The sequence below is a fragment of the Oratosquilla oratoria genome, chromosome 4 (assembly GCF_046742065.1).
Source record: "Oratosquilla oratoria isolate Oo_2021 chromosome 4, ASM4674206v1, whole genome shotgun sequence".
NCBI lineage: Eukaryota > Metazoa > Arthropoda > Malacostraca > Stomatopoda > Squillidae > Oratosquilla > Oratosquilla oratoria.
In genome coordinates, this window is record NC_134780.1 from 4707978 (window position 1) to 4730196 (window position 22219).

The 22219-nt window shown below is 40.6% G+C and overlaps 1 protein-coding gene across 1 annotated transcript; it reads left to right on the forward strand.

Moving 5' to 3' along the window:
* The first annotated feature begins 3600 nt into the window (after positions 1 to 3600).
* CCT3 (chaperonin containing TCP1 subunit 3) lies at positions 3601 to 17722 on the forward strand. Its single transcript, XM_076183449.1, has 10 exons — positions 3601 to 3754; positions 3845 to 3906; positions 6649 to 6825; positions 7157 to 7311; positions 8420 to 8606; positions 8747 to 8935; positions 13121 to 13384; positions 13908 to 14180; positions 15218 to 15412; positions 17389 to 17722. Exons 1-10 carry the CDS (start codon positions 3718 to 3720, stop codon positions 17491 to 17493), a joined length of 1644 nt encoding a protein of 547 aa, XP_076039564.1. The 5' UTR covers positions 3601 to 3717; the 3' UTR covers positions 17494 to 17722.
* Positions 17723 to 22219: the final 4497 nt, after the last annotated feature.

The window sequence follows — 22219 nt, forward strand, 5'->3', positions numbered from 1 at the left end:
CTTGCAGAATCTCAGTAAATTCTTTATTTCAATTGAATTAGCACACCATCTAGGACTAAAGGGACATTTTCACGGCCATACGGTTAGTCAAACCGTTTGACTGTGTAAATGGCCCTTGAGACAACACAGAATACGCCTGGACACAAAAAATAAAATATACCAGATGCAGCCATCACGTAGAAAACGATGAACAAAAACTTACATTGTCAGACTCCAGCTATACCCAGACAACACTTGAGTGCCTGGGAGGGGGGGGCAATTCCGTAACCGTTGTCGGTTACATCAGGGCCGGGGGTTTCTTCCAAGAGAAACTTGGGGGTAACTGACTAATAGGTGGTTTTAGAACTTTTGAAAAACAGGGGCCACGGTTGCCTATTTTTCTACAATAGGAGTCACAGATTACAAAGGATTATAAATGCGGAGCATGCCGACAGGAGACCTTTTGGTCCATATCTAGGTCGGATGCGAAAAAATCATAATAATAATGAAATAATGAATAAAAACTATAATAATGTAAATAACAAATAAAATACATAGATAAATGCATAGGTATAGATTTGCCCTTTTGAAAAATAATAGCCCCATGTAAAAAAAAATAAATGAAATGGTTAGGCCAGGTAGACCTTTTGAACCATGGAGGTCCCAAATTTGCTCTTTTGAAGAACAAAGTCCCCAAATCATACGTGACCCCATTCTTCAAAAACTTTTAGAGGGGGTTTACACAGTCTAACGTTGGTTCGTCGAACCCGGTTCGACATACACGTGTTTAAAGTGATGTGTGAACGTGTAAATGGGGTATTTGGGGTTTAACCAACGTGTTCGACAACCAAATACCCCGTTCACACGTTCACACATCACTTTAAACACGTGTCTGTCGAACCGCGTTCGACGAACCGTTAGTCCGTGTAAATATCCTCTTAGCCCCTAGCTTAGCCCTCAGCCTGCCCGAACGCTGGGAAGGGGGAGGAGGAAAATTAAAATACAAATTCTCCCAGCTACAAGTATTTCGCCGACGACAACCAGCGTTTCTATCCTCAAAGAGAACAGCGCCGAAGTTTATATTCGATCTTTAAAGAAGGATGCGTGACTCTGATCCAAAAGGATGTCTAAAGTCCCATTAGATATTAACTGCACCCAATTTAGGCAGTCAAAAACTATTCACGGGAGAAAAAGTGAAATATAATATGAAAAAAATAAATATGTTAGCATCTAGTTCAGTGTGTACAGAATATTGGATCCCTTATTATACATGAAAATATATAAATGAATTTTATAAATAACTAGATAAGTAATAAGTAAGTAAATAAATCAATGAATGAATAAATAGATAAGTAAATAATACATAGATAAGTAAGAGATGAAATGTCTGAGAAGTATGGTAGGGGTTACAAGAGTGTGAGAAACGAGGAAGTAAGGAGGAGAACGGGGGTGGAAAAGGAGTTTAGAGATAGGGTTGATGAAAGAGTATTGGGTTGGCTTGGACACATGGAAAGAATGGGAGAAGAAAGATCAGTAAAAGAACAGTGGAAGGCAGAAGTGAAAGAAGTGAACATGAGGGGTCGACCGTGGATGAGATGGGAGGGGGATGCCTGTTGAGCAAGAAAGGGAGAGGGCAGAAGACAGGGGTGAGTGGAGAATGGGTGTGTATGGGTGATACTGTGATGCATGGAAGGGAGTGGGTGAGGGTATGGAGTGGTTATGTGTGAATGATATTTTGACGCAGCCCGAAGGGATTTCTCCACGTCTTCTCTTTTTCTGCATAGAGGGAACGGAAAGGGCCGATTAAATGAAGCGGCCTTGTTGTGGGTGTGCTGTGTCTAGCTGCATTCCTTCTGTGCTAGGGCAATGGGCGAGATGCAGGGATGACCCGTCATCCAGGAGGTGCCAAGATAAGAGGGTAGAGGGGAGTGGAGTGTGATAGGGATGGAATGGGTGGGAGTGGAATCCTTTTGACTTTGGCTACCTCCCTTGTAAGGGGGAAAAGCCTTTGGTATATGTATGTATGTATGTATGTATGTATGTATGTATGTATGTATGTATGTATGTATGTATGTATGTATGTGTGTATGTATGTATGTATGTGTTTATGTATGTATGTATGTATGTATGTATGTATGTATGTATGTATGTATGTATGTATGTATGTATGTATGTATGTGTGTATGTATGTATGTATGTGTTTATGTATGTATGTATGTATGTATGTATGTATGTATGTATGTATGTATGTATGTATGTATGTATGTATGCATGTATGTGTGTGTGTATGTGTGTATTTAGTTGTACAGTATACTGGTTGACGTCAAGTTGTTTCTAAATCTATGGCACTAGCCGTTTCAACCGCCACAATTCACTTACAATATAAGCCAATAGAGGCTCACAACCGCGTAGTTTTTCCTTGACTATGCGGAACCGCCGCGGTTTCCGCGCGGTTCAAACCGCTAGTGTGAACAGGGTCTAAGTCTTATTATGATTATCATTAATGTAACCTCGAGAGTCACTGACCGGAAACCCGCAGCCCCAATGTGCTCACGGAAGATATTTCTGAAATGGTTCGAGATCAATCTAGCCCCTCGAGACAGCGTCTGCTATTGAAGGTGACGATGAAGGGTTTTGAAAATGCTCGATAGGGAGGTGATTCTCTCTGACGCCCCTCTCGTAACACTACCATTTGCAGGTACCCGTCATTAGTCTTATACAACTCCTGAATAAAATCGCCAAGCGACAGTTTTAGATACGCAGATTTTTGTCGTAGACAAGGATGTAATCGTATTTTTTCGCTGTTGTTAATGTCCCATATTTTAGATAACGATTCTGGGATTAAACTGTGCAAAAGACAAAGATATACAAATACAATCCTGAGAAACTGGGGAACAAGGTTAATAAATATAAAATTGTTAATATTAGAATAAAGCCACACCTCGCTTTGTTACAGAAGCAATTTGATGAGCCATTGAAAATTACATTTGGCCTATGGAATACCAAATTTGTCTGTATGTTTCCATAATATGTCCAAAACAATGTTGGGAATCATTCTTATTGGATATTATGTTCATTTATTGCACAGGGTGACTTGATGACACACCACTCGTTCTAGCGTATTCTCGAAGAATCTTGTTTGTGGCGAAACCTTTCGCCGCAACTGGCCCCCTTGATGCTAGAGTCCCACATGGAATATAAGAGCGAGAACTACGAGTCAGGAAAAGTAATGTATGACAGAATGTATAATATTCATAAATCATGTTTTTTTTTAATTTGCATATATAATATCGTGAAAAGAAAAGAAAGTCCCAACAAGAATCACAGATACCAATAAATGCAAGTTAATGCCGTCTGACACCATGGTGACTGGGAACTAATTTTTGTAAATGACATTGAAAAGCTGAAACTAGTTAAATAAAATAAAATAATAGTAAAAATAAACTTTGACGGAATAATATGCTATCTGAAAGAAGATTGCCAGGTGAGGCATGCATTTCCTACGAGCTGAATGAAGCAAAAAATTATAGTTTTTGACAATTATTCAGTTATTAATGAAAGTGTTTCATTAATACTGTATTTATTCATATCAATATAATTTTTAATCACTTAAAATACATAAAAATTACAGTTTTCTAAAGCAAATTGCGAATATTCAATCTACAATATTGGATCCTCGTGCACATTCTGTGTCAGTAGACTGTCGCCTGTGGGAGGGTATCACAAAATTCGTGCAAAATGATGATGCCAGGAGGTCAACCGATTATTGTTCTCAGTGAGTATGGTCAATTTATGTTCATTTAATTTGAATATACCTTAAGTACTCGTGAAATCATGATTGTTAAATCGTAAACTTGTATTTCAGATCAGAATACAAAGAGGGAATGTGGGCGCAAAGTCCAGCTTCAAAACATCAATGCCGGGAAGGTATGACTGCTGTGTTATTTGTGATGTATAACTATGATTGTGTGGGTCTAATATGCAGTCTTTGCACTTTAATGGTCAAAGATATGGATGAATAGTAGAAAGATTGTCTTATAAGCATGTATGTTGTCTTTTTATACAGCAAAAGGGCACTCGAGTTTCTTTGTTATTTTGGGTGGAGTAGTTGCTATTCAATAATGTAGAACTAGCCCCAGTCGTATTGAAGCCGAACTTAATTAAATTTGAGTAATAGATCTGGAGTTTGAGCTATGAAGGACCAATATATCAAGTGATATTTATACGCAAGCAAGCATAAAATTGATTCTCAAATTTGAGATCTCTGCATTCTCATATCATATATGACATATAAGGCTACCCAAAGTGATGACTCATCAATCATTATATTCTCAATAAACCAAAATAACTTTTTGTTCTAAGATTACCTGAGAATATAGTGTTTTGGCTGGATTATGGAAAGTGGTAGATTCAATGAAGGGTTACATAACCATAACATTTTGGAATTTAGTTCCAAGACACTTGATAATATTAATTTGGTCTATAATAAATAGAAGTAATGCAATTTTACCATGGGTACTGTGACATATTGAAAAGGTTTGGTAGTAATTTATGTATAATGTTATTCTACATTTTTTAAAGTTGTATTTTACTGGTGAGAGATACGATTTCCTTTTTTTGTTCTACCAAGGGCTTGCTTATTTGTATAGTAGAATTTTATTGGGTAAATTTTTAGAAATACACACTTACACAATATAGCAATAGAAGATAATAACTAATTTTATCAATTATAATACATCAATATAATATGCATTTTTCCTTGGCAGAAATTAATAACAAAATAGTTGTTGAAATGGATTTACTAAGGAAGGAAGTCACGACAAGTGAATGATACGCCATGTTTGTTTTGATAGATGCTAATGTTGAAGTAGTTAAAGGATGATAAATCTATCCTAACCTAAGCTATAATTCCAAAGATCATCCAGGTCATCGTCATCGTCATGGATGCTGACAGTCTGATTAAGTACTCAATCAGAGACTGCAGGGAATAGAGTTAATGTATAGCTTGAAGGAAGGCTAGATATCTTTGTGACAGTGCTTATTAATGTCACCTGGAGTTCGAGAACACCCACTGGACAATGTGAAAGCCATCATCAAACTGACATTGACTGGACTGGACACATGACGACATGGCGTCTTAATGCTATATTCACAGCTTCGTTCAGTTGTATATTTGCTTTTAGCTAGGTTTTTTGTTATTGATTTTCTCCAAGAAAAACATATGTTGATGTATTATGATTAACAAAATGAATTTTCTAGATTTGCTATGATAGATTACATATCTAATAACTTCTAATTTAACCTGAGTGAATATGCTATAAATTAAGACAATATATATATATATATATGTTGGTACATTGTGACAAGTTGATGAAGGTGGAAAAAGAAGTCACGGGTCTAGTTCCGAGTTACTGAGTTTATTCCTGACCGGTTTCGCTCTATGCTCTGAAGAAGCATAGAGCGAAACCGGTCAGGAATAAACTCAGTAACTCGGAACTAGACCCGTGACTTCTTTTTCCACCTTCATCATATATATATATATATATATATATATTTTTTTTTTTTTTTTTTTTTTTTTTTTTTTTTTTTGAAAAGTGCACACCAATGCAATAGAGAAATATTAAATTTCTAAATTATAATACATCATCAGGTGGGAATGATTTTATGCCTTTTTCTTTTTGGCTACCTCCCTTGTAAGGGGGAAAAACCCTTGGTGTATGTATGTATAATACATCAGTGTAATATACATATTTCTTAGCAGGAATTGATAACAAGCTGCTAAATGTGATACACTATGAACAGAGCTGTGGCCACTGCTTCAGATGCCCATCTTTGTTTTGATAATTGCAAAGGTCAAAGACAGTGACGACCCTGACCCCTGCAATTACAGATACTGCATTACTAAATGCAGGTTAGGTTAGAATATATACATACATATACCAAAGGCTTTTTTCTCCCTTATAAGGGAGGTAGACAAAAAAAACAAAGGCATGAAACCACTCCCCCATTTCATCCCTAATACACTCCCCTCCACCCTCTTCCCTCCAACTTAGTTATGGACCTAAAAGTCACCTGTCAGCATGCTCTTCCTTTGTAATCCCTTAAAATTGTATGGGTGGGGTGAGGGACTGTATATGGATAATGTTAACATGCACAACATTCCAAGGAGCTACAGCTGTTCCGGCTGTAGGGAACACAGCATAGGGAATGCAGTGTGCTGACACGTTCATGTATGCTTCCAGTTGCCCCATTTCACACCACAAGCAACTGCTGCTCAGACACAAAGTCTGTAGATATATTGTATCATTTAAGGGAGCTCGTTAAGTGGTGTGGTTAAGGTGGCGTTACTTGAGGCAAAGGTCAAGGGGATGGTAGTTCGAACCCTACCATTAGCAAAGTTGAAGCAAGGGCATGGTTCATTCAATTTCAAGCTACAAGGTTCTCGGTAAGGTGCACTGTCCTAGCCTTCTGATAGGAGGGACTGTTTGACATTAAACCATTTCATCATCATATCTATGGACAAGCCTCTGTCCACAAGTCTGCAGACGTGCACACTTCTGCAGCTGATTTACCAGAAGATCTTGTGGGTGATCCTAAATTAAACAAGTTGAAGTTCAGGCAGCATTTGTATATGAGTGAAATTTATGTATGTACACGTTTGTCTTGTAGATGATTGCCGACGTCATTCGCACGTGTCTTGGCCCACGTGCCATGTTGAAGATGCTTATGGATCCCATGGGCGGCATTGTTATGACCAATGATGGTAATGCCATTCTCAGAGAAATTACGGTACAGCATCCAGCTGCAAAACACATGATAGAGATTGCAAGGACACAAGATGAAGAGGTTTGTGATACTGTCTTCTTTTTAGGTTTATTATAATGGCCTCTTTTTAGGATATTTTGTCCAAAATTGTACATTTTGAAGGTGAGGATTGGAAAAGGCACAGCCAAGTAGTTTGATGTATCAGATGTGTATAGAAGATATGATAACTAATATGTCAAGATTGAGATAATTGGGTTAAGGCAGTAAATTTAGTGGTTGGCGTGTTATTGAAAGGTTAAGTTTGAGTTAACAAATCAGACTGGTGGGTGTGGTTGGTTTCCCTGGGGCTGGAGGTCTCTTGCAAGAAAGAACAAAGTAACTGATCGATTGCTTGATTTAATGTCTCATACAGGTCGGCGATGGCACCACAAGCGTAGTCATTTTGTCGGGGGAAATGTTGTCCGTAGCAGAACAGTTCCTTGATCAGAACATGCACCCGATCGTCATCATTCAGGCTTACCGACAGGCACTTGAAGATGCAATTAATATTCTCAGGGATGAAGAAAGGTAAGTCTGTATTTGAGTTATCCCCCTTGAGGTCTCTGTTTGTCATTGTTCCCAGGAATCGTTGACAGGTATCTGCAAGGTGGACAGTATTGTTTGCCAGCAACCCATCCTCATAATCTATGAACACCATGATCATTATCTGGGAGTGGGGCCGACACTGTCTGGACTGGAGCCAGTTTCATACATACATATACCAAAGGATTTATCCCCCTTACAAGGGAGGTAGCCAAAAAACAAAGGCATAAAAACCACTCCCACCCATTCCATCCCTAATACACTCCACTTCCCTCCACTCTCTGCCCTCCCTCATATCTTGGCACCTCCTGGATGACCAGTCATCCTTGCATCTTGTCCACTGCCCTGGGTCAGAAGCAGTGTCACAAGATACAGCACTTCCATTAAATTGGCGACCCCCCCCCCCTCTCCATCCCCTCATGCAGAAAAGAAGACGGAGAAATCCCTACAGGCTGCATCAAATTTTTCTCACGCATACTACCTCACCCCCATCCCCCCACCCAATTTCACTGTCTAAATAAAGGGTTAGATGTGCTTGAGATTGAGAAATATTGTAGTTACCCGATATGGTGAAAAATCTAGAGATGAGGCAAAGAACAGGTGGAGAGAGCTGTCAAGATAAATAAGAGATTACCAAGGTGGTTTGGGCATACAGAAAGAACTAGTGGAAAATAAAAGCAGATGGAAGCATTTGAGAGGAAAGCAAAGAATGAAGATAAGCGAAAGTGGAGACTCGGAGGATCATGTAAAATTGTCACTTGCAAGTATCTGTTCTTGGTTCCCTTCTTGTGATCTTCAAACATAAATCATAAATTTTTTGTGCTAGTTTTGTTAGATTGGTTTGTTATTTTGATCATACATGTACAGCATGCAACTACACGTATGTGTTGTCTCTGCACTTTCTTGATTGCCGTTTTCCATAAAAAAAAAGTGGGGTGGTATATTGAACTATGGGCTGCTGTTTATATTTTTCCTCAATATAGGAAAACTATTTCAACTTTGCCATCTATACAATAGGGACTGAGGGATATACAGTGAAATTATCTAGGATTGAAAGTACACCTTTCTCAATGGTGCTTTATTCATCTTACAGCGTACCAGTTGATGTGAACGATGACGAACAAATGATAGACGTCATAAAATCTTGCATTGGAACAAAGTTTTTGGGACAGTGGGGAGACTTGGCATGCAACATCGCTCTGAAGGCTGTCAGAACAATTCAATTAGAAAATGAAGGTTACAAGGAGGTCGATATCAAGAAATGGGCCAGGATTGAGAAGGTAAGATAGTTTGGGTTTTGCACTCAATGTTGGTGATAGAGATTAAATCCTAGTGTTAAAAATCTTGACACAAATAGATTCTCTCTCTCACTTTTCGTTGTTCCTGGTTCCATTGATACATGTTTTTCTTGTCTTTATAGGTTCCAGGTGGTACTGTTGATGACTGTGCAGTCTTGAACGGTGTCATGATCAACAAAGATGTCACGCATCCAAAGATGAAAAGGCGAATTGAAAACCCACGAATAATTCTGTTGGATTGCCCCTTAGAGTACAAGAAGGGAGAGTCACAGACAAATGTTGAGCTTTCTTCAGAAAACGATTTTACGAGAGTAAGTGTTTGTTGCTGTTGTGATCTTGGATTATTAAAGATTTGGCAAAGAAAGTCAAGAGGCATATACCCACACCCACCCATTTCATTCCCACTGATCCACCACACTTTCCTCCGTCTCATCTTAGTTCCTCCTGGATGACAGGTCATCCCTGTATCCCATCCACTGCCCTGGGTCAGAAGCAATGCACCAAGACACAGCACACCCACAGCAAGGCCGCTTCACTTCATTGGCAACCCCTCTTCTCTGTCCCCTCATGCAGAAAAAGAGATGGGGAGAAATGCCTTTGGACTGTCAAAATATCATTCACATATAACCGTTCCCTAAACCACCCCTAATCCCCCATCCTCTCCCTTCCTTACATCACAGTGTCATCTGTACACAGCCATTCACCACTCACCCTTTCACCCCCTCCATTCATCTCATCCTCAGACATCCCCTCATGTTCACTCCATCCACCTCTGCCTTTCACACCTCTTTTACTCTTCACTCATTCTTTCCATCTGTCCAAACAATCCCAATACTCTTTCATCAACCTATCTGCCATCTTCTTTTCCCCTCCTCATCACCTCCTCATTTCTCACTCTATCCAACCTTGTAACCCCTACCATACTTCTCAGACATTTAATTTCAAATATGAGTTTTTCCGCTCTGACTCTTAAATTCTATATGTCTGTCCCATACAGTACTGTTAGCACAGTCATATAAATATACCAAAGGCTTTTTCCCCCCTTACAAAGGAGGTACCCAAAATGCAAAAGCATAAAATCCAATCCCACCAATTCCATCCCCACATACTCCACTCCCATTCACCACCCTCCCTCTTGGTTCGTCCTGGACAATGGGTCATCCCTGCATCTCACCCACTGCCCTGGGTCAGAAGCAGTGTCAAAAGATACAGCACATCCACAACAAGGCCACTTCATTAAATCGGCAAAACCCCCTCTGTCCCCTCGTGCAGAAAAAGAGAGAACAGGGAGATATCCCTTTAGGCTGCATCAAATTTTTTCACACACACTTCCTCAAACACTATCCCCCCACCCACTCCCCTTCAAGCATCACAGCAGTCACCCCTTCAGATAATCTTTTTACATCCATTCCCAGATGCCTATTTCTCAATACATTTTTTAATCCCCCAAGATGTTTGCTTTCTTTTCTCAATCTACAATTTATCTCCACTCCCTTATTTGCCACATGCGACCCCAAGTATCAAATCCTATCCACTTCCTACGACCTCTTTCCTTAAAGACTTTCTTCCAGATTGCTGCCATCCTCTCCCCTTGCACATCTAATCACTTTACTTTTACCCACATTTACCTTCAACTTTCTCCTATCACATACCTTCCCAAACTCAGTCACTAGCTCCCTTAATCCCTCCTCTGACCCTGCCACAAGTGCAGTGTTGTCTGCAAACAACAGCTGGCTTATCTCCCACTTTGTTCCATTTCTTTAACCATCTCCAATCCCCTGCCCATCACCATTGCATCTACCTCCTGCACCACACACCTTCCTGATGCAATCCCACCTTTACCTCAAAACACTTGCTCTCTCCATTTCTAATTCTAACACAGGCTCTACTACTCTTGTGAAAACTCTTGCTTGCCCTTAACAGCTTTCCCCCAATCCCACAACTCTGCAAAACCACCCACAGTGCCTTCCTGTCTACCCTATCATAATATTTTTCCAAATCCACATACATATACCAAAGGCTTTTTTTTTTTTTCTTACAAGGGAGGTACCCAAAAAAAACGGCATAAAAACCACTCCCACCCATTCCATCCCTATCACACTATCAATAATAGTAAATAGACTCGGAGAACACATCAAAGGGCATACTTTGATTCGTGATTCACAGCATGGTTTCTCCAAGGGTAAGTCATGTGTGACTAATCTTCTATCCTTTTACACTAAAGTATATAAGGCGTCAGATAACAATGAAAATTACGATGTTATTTACCTTGACTTTAGCAAAGCGTTCGACAAGGTACCACACCGGAGACTACTAAATAAAATCAAAGCCCATGGCATAGGAGGAAAAGTGTTAGAATGGATTGGTAACAGAAAACAGCGGGTCACCATAAATGGAACAAAATCTAGGTGGGGCAATGTTACTAGCGGGGTCCCTCGGTTTTGGGTCCCTTATTGTTCATTATGTACATAAACGACTTCGATGATGGGATAAATAGTGATGTTAGTACGGACGACACTAAAATAGGACACCTAATTAGGTCAGGAGATGACGCAGAGATTCTGCATGATGATCTTAATAAATTGTTAACATGGTCGGTGAAATGGCAAATGAACTTCAATATCTGTAAGTGTAGCGTATTAAATGTAGGGCTACACAACCCCGAAAATAGATACAATTTAGATAACACGTTTTTAGAAAAATCTGAGTGTGAGAGGGACTTGGGTGTTCTGGTGAGTCCGGACCTCAAAACCAGGAACCAGTGCATTAGTGCCAGAAATAAAATTAACAGAGCATTAGGCTTCATTGCTAGGACGGTAACGAATAGAAGTGCAGAGGTAATTAAACTCTATCTAGTGATAGTTAGACCCATCCTTTACTATGTGGTACAGTTTTGGTCTTCGTCCTACAAAATGGACATCAATTCACTAGAATCAGTACAGAGAAGAATGACCAAAATGATACATGGACTCGGAAATTTGCCTTACGAAGAGAGGCTTAGGCACCTAAACTTACACACTCTGGAAAGACATAGAGTGCGGGGTGATCTAATAGAAGTGTTCAAGTGGATCAAAGGCTATAACAAGGGTGAAGCAAACAAGGTCATCATAATAAAACAACAGGGCAGGACACGCAGTAATGGGTATAAACTGGACAAATCTAGACTTAAGAAGGAAATAGGCAAGAATTGGTTTACTAATAGGGTGGTCGATGAATGGAATAAACTTAGTAACCATGTAGTAAGCGCTGAAACTATCAGTTATTTTAACAAATGATTAGACAAACTGTATGGATGGGGATGACAGGTGGTGATGGATACGGAGCTGCCTAGTGTAGGCCTTATGGTCTCTTGCAGTCTCCTTTATTCTTATGTTCACACTCCACCCTCTTCCCTCCCTCTTATCTAGGCACCTCCTGGATGCCGGGTCATCCCTGCATCATGTACACTGCCCTGGGTCAGAAGCAGTGTCACAAGACACAGCACATCCACATCACAAATCCACAAAGACCCAGAAAACAGCCTTACCTTTTGCTAAACCTGTCTCACATATTTCGTACCACGAAAATCAGATCTATGCAACCCCTACCTGTCTTTAATCCACACTTTTCCTCTCATAACCCTCTTAATTAAAACCCTTCCATGTGCCTTCCCAACTACTCAACAAACTGATCCCTCTGAAACTACTACACTCACATTTGGCCTCTTTTTTTTCCCTTGGAAAGTGGAACTATACAGGTATTCCTCCAGCATTCTTCCCTCCCTTGGACACAATAAATGACCTTGCTACCCAGGCTGCTATTACTGTACCTCCTGTCTTAAGACTCCACATGACACCCATCTAATCCATGTGCCTTACCTGCTGTCATAATTTATAACTACTTGCACCTCATCTTTTCTTGTTTCTCCTTCATTTTCCTCACTCGTTATTGTAATTTTCTTAGCACCTCCCACTGCTACCCCCACTCCCTATACCTCTCCACATTTAGCATGCATACATACATACATATACCAAAGGCTTTTTCCTCCTACACGGGGGATAGCCAAAAAGAAAAAGGCATAGAAACCACTCCCACCCATTCCATTTCCTATATATTCCACTCCCCTCCACCCTCCTCCCTCCCTCTTATATTGGCACCTCCTGGATGACGGGTTATCCCTATATCCTGGCCACATTTAGCAGCTCTCTAAAATACTCCACCCATCTTCCCCTCACCACTTCCTCCTCCATTATTATCTCTCCATCTGCACCTTTTACCTTTTCTTCTCTACTTGATTTGTCTCCTCTTCCTATCTTAATTTCCTTCCAAAATATTTTTGTTACTTTTAATATTTTTGTCATACTCTTCTTTTTCTTCTTCACCTTCCATTTCTCTCATCCTGCTTTGCAACCAGTTCATGAATGCTCACTTCACTTCATCATCCCATCACAAATAAAATGTCACCAGGGAGAAATCAAGACCAGTGGATTGATTTGTTGAAATGTCGCTTGTTCTAGATGCTTGAATTGGAAGAAGAGCACATCAAGAGCCAGTGCGAAGACCTTATTGCCCTTCGCCCAGATGTGATCATCACGGAAAAGGGTGTTGCTGACCTTGCCCAGCACTACCTGGTCAAAGCAGGAATTACCTGTATCAGACGAGTGAGGAAGTCTGATAACAACCGCCTTGCTCGTGCTTGTGGGGCCACAATTGCCAACAGAACAGAAGAACTGAAGGATGCTGATGTTGGAGTCGGAGCCAAGCTTTTTGAAATTAAAAAGGTAGGTTGGAAGTTCCCTTGGATTAAGTTGAAAGTTCAGGAACATTACTGAATTCTTAAGTAAGCTAATGTGAAAAAAGCATGATAAGCACCATGTCTGGAGGTACTTGCCTAAAAGCAAAATGGGGTTTAAAACCACCCACTTTACTGTCTTGTGTATAGACTCCTTTATAAGGTTCTCTCAAGACAGACACTAGCTTCATCTATATTCTGTCCATGTTTAAAGTTCCCTTTTTGTATAAAATTTGTTTATCAAAGGGTTCATTGTTTACTGCATGTGATGGTCCTGCAGAAGTGTCAGTATTTGACATCTTCCTTTAAAATTGTCATAGACCGTTGAAGAGGTGGAATGTAAAGATGCTCTACTCTTTATATTGAATAATTTTACCTTTCCTCCTCATTTATTCAAGCCACAGAAATTCCAACCTTTGAAGGTTGTATTTGTCAATACTTGTATATGATATATACATATGTAATTATTTGTATTTTTAGTTTATTTTTCCCATTCCTCTTGCCGTGAACAGATTGGTGATGAGTATTTCACATTCATCACGGAGTGTGTGAATCCCAAGGCATGCACTCTCCTTCTCCGTGGACCAAGCAAGGATATTTTGAATGAAGTGGAAAGGAATCTACAGGATGCTTTAGGTGTTGCTCGAAACTTGGTTCTAGAACCTCGTCTGGTGATTGGAGGTGGAGCAGTGGAGATGGCAGTCGCACAAAAGCTACAGGAAAAAGCAAAGAGTGTGTCTGGGGTTAAGCAAATGCCATATTCTGCCTTAGCACAAGCCCTTGAGGTAAAAAAAAAAATTCTGTGAAATTACTTCACTGAGCAATGAGGTTATACTCTGTATTGTGTGTATGTTAGTGTTCCATGTATCTATATACTATGGGCTTTTTATTTTTTCCTTACAAGGGGGGTAGCCAAGTCAGAATGCATGTACCCACCTCCATCTACTGCCCTTTCCTCCCTCTTATCTTGGCTCTTTGTGGATGATGGGTCATGCCCTGGGTCAAGAGCAATGTTACCTCCTTGACGGAGTAAGCTTCTTGGTATATATTGAGTTAGTGTGTGACATTGAATGAAGGTGTGGTAGTTTGAAAGAGAATATTTTATGAAATGATACCGTAATATCATTAAGTGTAGCTGATAATTTTGCTTTATTTTTGTTTATACACCATCTGGGGTTATTGTGGGGTTAAAAGCTGCTCAATGAGATGATGCTGACACTAGGAAAGAATATTGGGATGTTTTGGACACATGGAAAGAATGAGTGAAGAAAGTAAAAGATGTGGAAGGAGTGAACATGAGTGGGGTGACCAAGGGTGAGATGGATAGATGGAGTAAAAGGGGCATTGGGAAAGAGGGGAATGTCTGTTGAAGAAGGAAAGGAAAAGATAGGGGTAAATGGAGAATGGTTGTGTATGGATGATGCTGTGATGCATGAAAGGGGTGGGGGGTGAGGGAGTATGCGTGGAAAAATAATTTGACGCTCCCCAAAGGGATTTCTCCCAGTCTCCTCTTTTTATGCATGAGGGGACAGAGAGGGGGGTTGCCAGTTTAATGAAGCAGCTTTAATGTGGATGTGCTGTGGCGTGCGACACTGCTTCTGACCCAGAGCATTAGATGAGATGCAGGGATGACCCATCATCCAGAAGCCAAGAAAAGAGAGAGGGAGGGTGGTGAATGGAAGTGAAGTATGTTGGGATGGAATGGGTGGGAGTAGGTTTTATGCCTTTGGTATATGCATGTATTGTAGTTTGTATTTTGTGGTATAGTGCACTGCAGTTTCCTTAAGTTCATTGTTTAATAATGACTTTTTTTTATTTGTAGGTAATCCCGAGGACCTTGGCACAGAACTGTGGTGCAAACATTATCCGTCTCTTGACATCTTTGAGGGCCAAACATGCTAATGGAGAGAACATGTATGGTGTCAATGGTGAAACAGGAGAGTTGACTGATATGAAAGCCATGAAGATCTGGGAACCATTGTCTGTTAAACTTCAGGTTTATAAGACTGCAGTTGAGGTAAGTTGTCAGTTTTCCATGGTTGACTATCTGAAGACTATTTTCAACCCTCCTCCCTGCTATATATTCATTCTCTTTCTGATGTTTCAAATTTCCAGCAAAACTAATTGGAATAGTTATTATTGTCATTCAAAATTCTAGCACTACATGATAATTTTCCCAATGGGAGATGTTACTTTAAATTATTAAGTCTTGCTGGTGTATTTTCTTGATATAACTTAAGATTAAGGGGAAAATTATGGGTGAAGGGCAAATGCATGCCTCGAGTCCACCTCCAATATAAGGGGATGGATAGATAACATTTAGAAGTATAGCCCACTCCTAATTTACCTCCTTGCAATTCAAATCTCTAGAGTTTTGGGTGGATGACCTATAGAATAGAAATAAGTAAATTTGGGGATGTAAAATATTAAAACAGTAGGTACCTGGGGGTAAAAACAATGAATGTGACCATGGCACTCTATGGAGCAGTCACTTGTAACAAGAAGGAACAATGCGAGAGGAATGTCTGTCTTGCTGCCTCACCTCTTTGAGAAAATAGTCTAGTTGTTGTTAGATGATATATTACCATTGTCACTCCATTAGGGTTGAGGATGTATGACTTGCCACAGTTGGAGATTTGAATGTGTCATGCATTTGTTAAAGGAAAATCATGTCAGTTTGAGTTGGCTTTTATCACGTTGTTCTTTTATTATTGATATAAAAAACAATTATTGGATGTACAAGGGGAGAATATGATGGCAAATAGGAAGAGATACTGGAAGAAGTGGCTTTAGATACTTGGGTGTGAATGTGGTAGGAAAGGGAGAAGTGGAGGTGGAGGTAGAATGTAGATTGGGAGAACAAAGTAAATTCCTTTAGGGATTAAAAAGTGTAATGAGAAATAGACATTTGGGAATGGATGATAAAGGGGGTTCCACACGTGCATGCTTTACCGTAGGCTTGCCTGCACAAACCGGTTTGTATACGGATTCCCGTGCGTGTGGACAGGAAAACGGTATGTAGTAAACAGTATAAAAACGCTTAAATAAGCTCTTCGTCAGGCATGACTACCACCACCTAGACCTAGAAATGGACTGACGATTGTGCATACTTTTTTGTAACGTGTGGACACGCAGGGATGTTCAGTATAGTTTGCACAAACTCGTAACGCGCAAGTAAGTCGCTGCGTCTGGAACCCCCTTAAGAGGAGATTGTATGAAGGAGTGATTGTGCTGACAGCACTGTATGGCAGAAACATGTAACATTAGAGAGGAGTTTGAATGTGTTTGAGATGAGGTGCCTGAGAAGTATGATAGGGATTACTAGGCTAGTGAGAATTGAGGTGAGGAGAACGGGTGTGGAAAGGGATTTGGGAGATAGGGTTGATTAATGAGTATTGGGATGTTTTGGATACGTGGAAGGAATGAGTGAAGAAAGATTAGTAAAAGGTGTGTGGAAGGCTGAGGTAGGAGTGAACATTAAGGAGTGACCAAGGATGAGATGGATGGATGGGGTAAAAGGGGCATTGGGAAAGAGGAAAATGTCTGTTGAGGACAGAAGGGAGAAGACAAAAGATAGGGGTGAGTGGGGAATGGTTGTGTATGGATGATGCTGTGATACATGGACAAGGGATGGCAGGGGTGGGGGAGTGTGAAAGACGTTTTGATGCAGCTCAAGGGGATTTCTCTGCATCTTCCTTTTTTCTACATGAGTGGATGGAGAGGGGGGGATCACCAATTAAATGAAGCAGCTTTGCTGTGGATGTGTGGTGTCTTGCTACATTTCTTCTGACCCAGGGCAGTGGGCGAGATGCAAGGATAGCCCATCATCCAGAAGGAGCCAAGAAAAGAGGGAGGGAGAGGTGGTGAATGGGAGTGGAATTATGCCTTCTGCCTTTAGCCACCTCCCTTGTAAAGGGGGAAAAAACCTTGTAAGGGAGGAATACCCATGTTATAGATGAAATTTTTTAATTGTTATTATTGTTATTATTACAGACTGCAGTTCTGTTGCTGAGAATAGATGATATCGTGTCTGGATCCAAGCGCAAAGACAACAAGGAGGGAGGTGCACCACAGATGCCGGACGAGATGGCAGAGTAGCTGCTGCCTTAAATGCTGTCATTTCCCCCCCAAAGTAACATCGTTTGCATTCATGGAACTAGACAAAGCCATTTTTTTTTATTATTTTCATAAGCAATTGAAAACTAAGTTGGATTGACCTTTTATGCTTTAATAATAATATTAATCCTGACCACAAATCCAGAAAAGGCTTTCAATGCACCACGAAGTGATTATATGCTTATTTGGTCGGCAATAAAATGCCACTTGACCCTTGTCTTTTATTTACCCTTCTATGGTCATTTAGGAGAGGAACAGAGTGAGTATTTGGTGAGGACTAGGGTGGGTTCAGGAAAGGTAGGGTTTATGTGGATCAAATTTTTGTGGTAAGACAGATGTATGAGAAAGCTTAAGGAAAAGGTAAGGATGTTTTTTGGGCCTTTATGGATCTGGAAAAGGCATATAAGGTAGAAAGGGAGGATTTGCAGACATATGGGATCAGAGGAAAGCTGTTAGGGCAGTCAGGAGTATTTTCAAGAGTAGCAGATTGTGTAAGAATTAGAAATTGAGAGAGTGGTTTGAGGTAAAGGTAGGACTTTGCCAAATCGCCATGGCTATTTAATATGTACATGGATGGGGTGGTGTGGGAGGTAAATGCAAGGGAATTGGATATGTGGGGAAAAGTAAGGAGAGGATGGCAGTAATTTGGAAGTAAATATTAAAGGAAAGGCTGGAGGAGATGGATAACTTGGGGTCACATATAGTGGGAAAGGGAGGAGTGCTGGAGGTAGAGATATATCGTATGAGCACCACATGAAAAACAAAATATTGAATGATAAAAAAGAATGTGGTTTAATTACTGTTTTATACACAAACTTTGGTGTCAATTGCAAAATCTTACAGCAAGACGCCACAGTAGATTGACAAGTATGTGTATGTATGATTATTTATTGTACTCGAGTGCCGTATAAGGAGACGGATGACCCATCCAGGAGGAGCTAAGGTTGTTTACACCAACCAAATGGAACTGATTCAATTCATTAATCATGTTGATTTGCCACACTAGTTTCAATGTAATTGTTTATTACACCAGGCAAATCGAGTCGATATTGAAACTAGTATGGCAAATCAGCATGATTCATGAATTAAATCACTTCGATTTGCTGGGTGTAAATGCAGCCCAAGATGAAAAGAAAACAAGGGAGTGGGTGGGACACCTTTAACTTGGCTACTTCTCTTAAAAGGGGAAGAAGCCTTTGAACTATTGACAGACTCAAGTACTGAATAAACTGTTAGATTTAATACTGAAATTATGATCTGTCTGTTGCCCTGATTTCTCTTATTGGAAACCTCCAGTCAGTACAGAGTAATCTGGACACAGCCACCATGTAAACCAACAAGTTACCGTGAAGAGTATAGCAAATGTTGGATGGCGTCAGTATTGTTATATTAGGTAGCACTTGGTGTCTGATGCCACTGTAAAATGTGATGAGGAAGAAAAGATAAATGTGGGTCATGGGCTTAGCCCACGATAGCCAAACTATTTATCATCCATTTTGATGAGGAAGAGGAATAAGAAGAAAGAGGAACAGGAGAAAATTAAAAGGAAGATAGAGGAGGAGGAAAACAAGAAGGAGGACGAGAACAGGAAGAAGAGGGAGGAAAAAACTCAAGTGACGTGTTTGCTTTGTGATTCTTTTTGGGTTATCACCAAATGCACTCGCTCTACCTTCCTGAGCAAGTCTCTGACTGCATCCTCCTGAAACAGGCACTTGGGGCCACTAGGAAAGTTCTTGGACTGCACTGGGTCCACAGACGTTCCAGTGTCGTCCTCGCACAATTCAAACAAGGTGTTGTCATATACAGTGAGCAGGAACGAGTAAACTTTAATTTACTCCCACTGGTTCATGCTTGCCACATGAGCCACCAGGAGTGTTGTGGATATTCCGCAATACCCTTTAGAAGTTGCCACGAAGGTACCATTCCGCATGCAATGTGTTTAAGACAATTTAAAATAAATTCCCCTTTTCAAGTATTATGTAAAGATTGGCTGTTCAATATTTACATGGATGGTATGGTGCGAGAGATGAATGCAAGGGTTTTGGGTCGGGTTGGAGATGGTTAAAGAAAATGGAGAAAAGTGGGAGGTGAGCCAGTTGTTGTTTGCTGATGACACTGCACTTGTAGCAGGATCAGAGGAGGGATTGAGGAAGTTAGTGACAGAGTTTGAGAAGGTGTGTGAAAGAAGGAAGCTGAAGATAAATGTGGGTAAAAGTAAGGTGATGAGATGTACAAGGGGAGAGAGTGACAGCAGGCTGGAAGTGAGCATTAAGGGTGAAAGACTGGAGGAAGTGGATAGTTTTAGATACTTGGGTGTGAATGTGGCAGGAAAGGGAGGAGTGGGGGTGGAGGTAGAATGTAGATTGAGAGAAGCGAGTAAATGCCTTGGTGGATTAAAAAGTGTAATGAGAAATAGACATCAGGGAATGGATACCAAGAGGAGGTTATATGAAGGAGTGATTGTGCCAACAGCACTGTACGGGGCAGAAACATGGAACATAAGAGAGAAGGAGTTTGAATCTGTTGAGATGAAATGTCTGAGAAGTATGATAGGGGTTACTAGGCTAGAGTGAAAAATGAGGAGAAAGGGTGCTGGGATATAGGGTTGATGAAAGAGTATTGGGATGGTTTGGACACATGGAAAGAATGAAGAAAGGTTAGTGAATATAAGGGGACGTCCTAGAATGAGATGGATGGATGGGGTGAAAGGGGCATTACAAAAGAGAGAAATGTCTGTGGAGGAAGGATGGGAGAGGACAGAAGATAGGGGTGAATGGAGAAGGGTTCTGTATGGATGATGCTGTGATGCATGAGGGGGAGTGGGTGGGGAATGAAGTATGTATGAGAAAAAATTTGACGCAGCCTGAAGGGATTTCTCCCCGTCTTCTCTTTTTCTGCATGAGGGGATGGAGAGGGGGGTCGCCGAATTTATGAAGCTGCCTTGCTGTGTCTTGCAACACTGCTTCTGACCCAGGGCAGTGGACAGGATGCAGGGATGACCAGTCATCCAGGAAGTGCCAAGATAAGAGGTAGGGAGGGGAGTGGAATATATAGGAAATGGAATGGGTGGGAGTGGTTTCTCTGCTTTTTTCTTTTTGGCTACTTTATCGTGTGTACAGAGATTGGCCCATAAGTGACTATGTATACTCTTTCCCATATGGAAGAAATATTCAAAGTGTAAAATGCACATAGAACATTAACAGTGGAAGGAACACCAGACTGCTCTACCCACCACCACCCTTTCCTGGCTTGTGTTGAGTCAAAGCCATGACCAAAACTCGAATTCCAGTGGATTTCAGTTGGCCCAGGACCACCTGTCCACTGTCGGAAGTTCACCAAGCACCATCCACCGACTCTTGCTATAAGCCTAGGTAGCCCCACCGCTCTTCACAACGCCCCTACTTCTACAAACCCTGAGGCCCTCAGCTGAAGTGACCTAGGCACCCACCTCACTCTCCATAACACCCACCACCAGTTCTACAAGTCCTATGGTCCATCCACCATTCTTCTCGCCCCAAGTGACACACCAGGACGAATCTTTGCTCACACAGGTTCTCCTCCCCCAACAAATTTATTTTATCTACATTATCAAATAATCATAAATCACTTGTTTACATTTATAGAAATTCATGTCACACCTTGACAAACAATCCTCAAATATTATTTATTAATATTTAAGGAACAATCCGCTACCATCAACAATAATGACCTACTCATTTCATCTTTTGCAAGAGATATACGTCAACCAGCATGTGTATCAAGTGATACCACCTTTCTCATTTTAATATTGATATATATTACCCTTGTATAGCTATATATATGTATATAGTATAGTAGTCTTAAAATAATTTGTCAATGTATTAAAACAAATTACCACCATCATGTCACTCAATACTCGATCACATACTGCAGCTAGGAAACTGGTCTCACAAATTAACCAAAGATTTATGAACACCAACAGGTCACAGGAACTCGGAACCCTGCCAATAACCTAAACAGCCCCCCCACCCAACACCCCTCCCACTGTCAGTACTGCTCAGGCTGCAAACCAAACCCAAACCAGCACAATCACAGCCCAAACCACTAGCCAGCCTAGTACTTCTCAAACAAACGCCCATTCTCCAAGACCAACCTCACCACTCCTGAACCCCCCACACTAGTTCACAACCATTAAATACTAGCCACTACTAACCTAGATGTCCATTTTTATAACAATAACAAAATCCAAGACAAGCACAAAATCACAGTTCGTAATAGTCATTTCGATCCCCGTGACGAATATCGTCAACTAGCCCTCCTCTTCAAATCAAAATTGGAATCCAGTCTCTCACATACAGAATATTGCTCAGAGCTTAGGAAATTATTCAGCGACAAAACAATTCCTATTTCCTATTCAAATTCCTAGAATTCATGCATAATCCCCCTCATTCCATTCCATTGTGGCACATCTAGCAGAAGTCCTAAAATAATAAGATCTCTTAACAGCCCCTCGCCATGGGTTACAACAAACATTAATGGAGTAAACCTTGTCAAAGGAGATGTAGCAAATTTCCTTGAGTTCACAATGTGTTTCATGCCATTGCAAATAAGGTGTGAGATAGAGGTCCAGGGAGTAGACATTGACATAAATTACACCTCCCCATCGAAATACATTCTTGACATAACAGACAAGTGCGGGATAGATTCAGCAAAGCCCAACCAGCCAGGA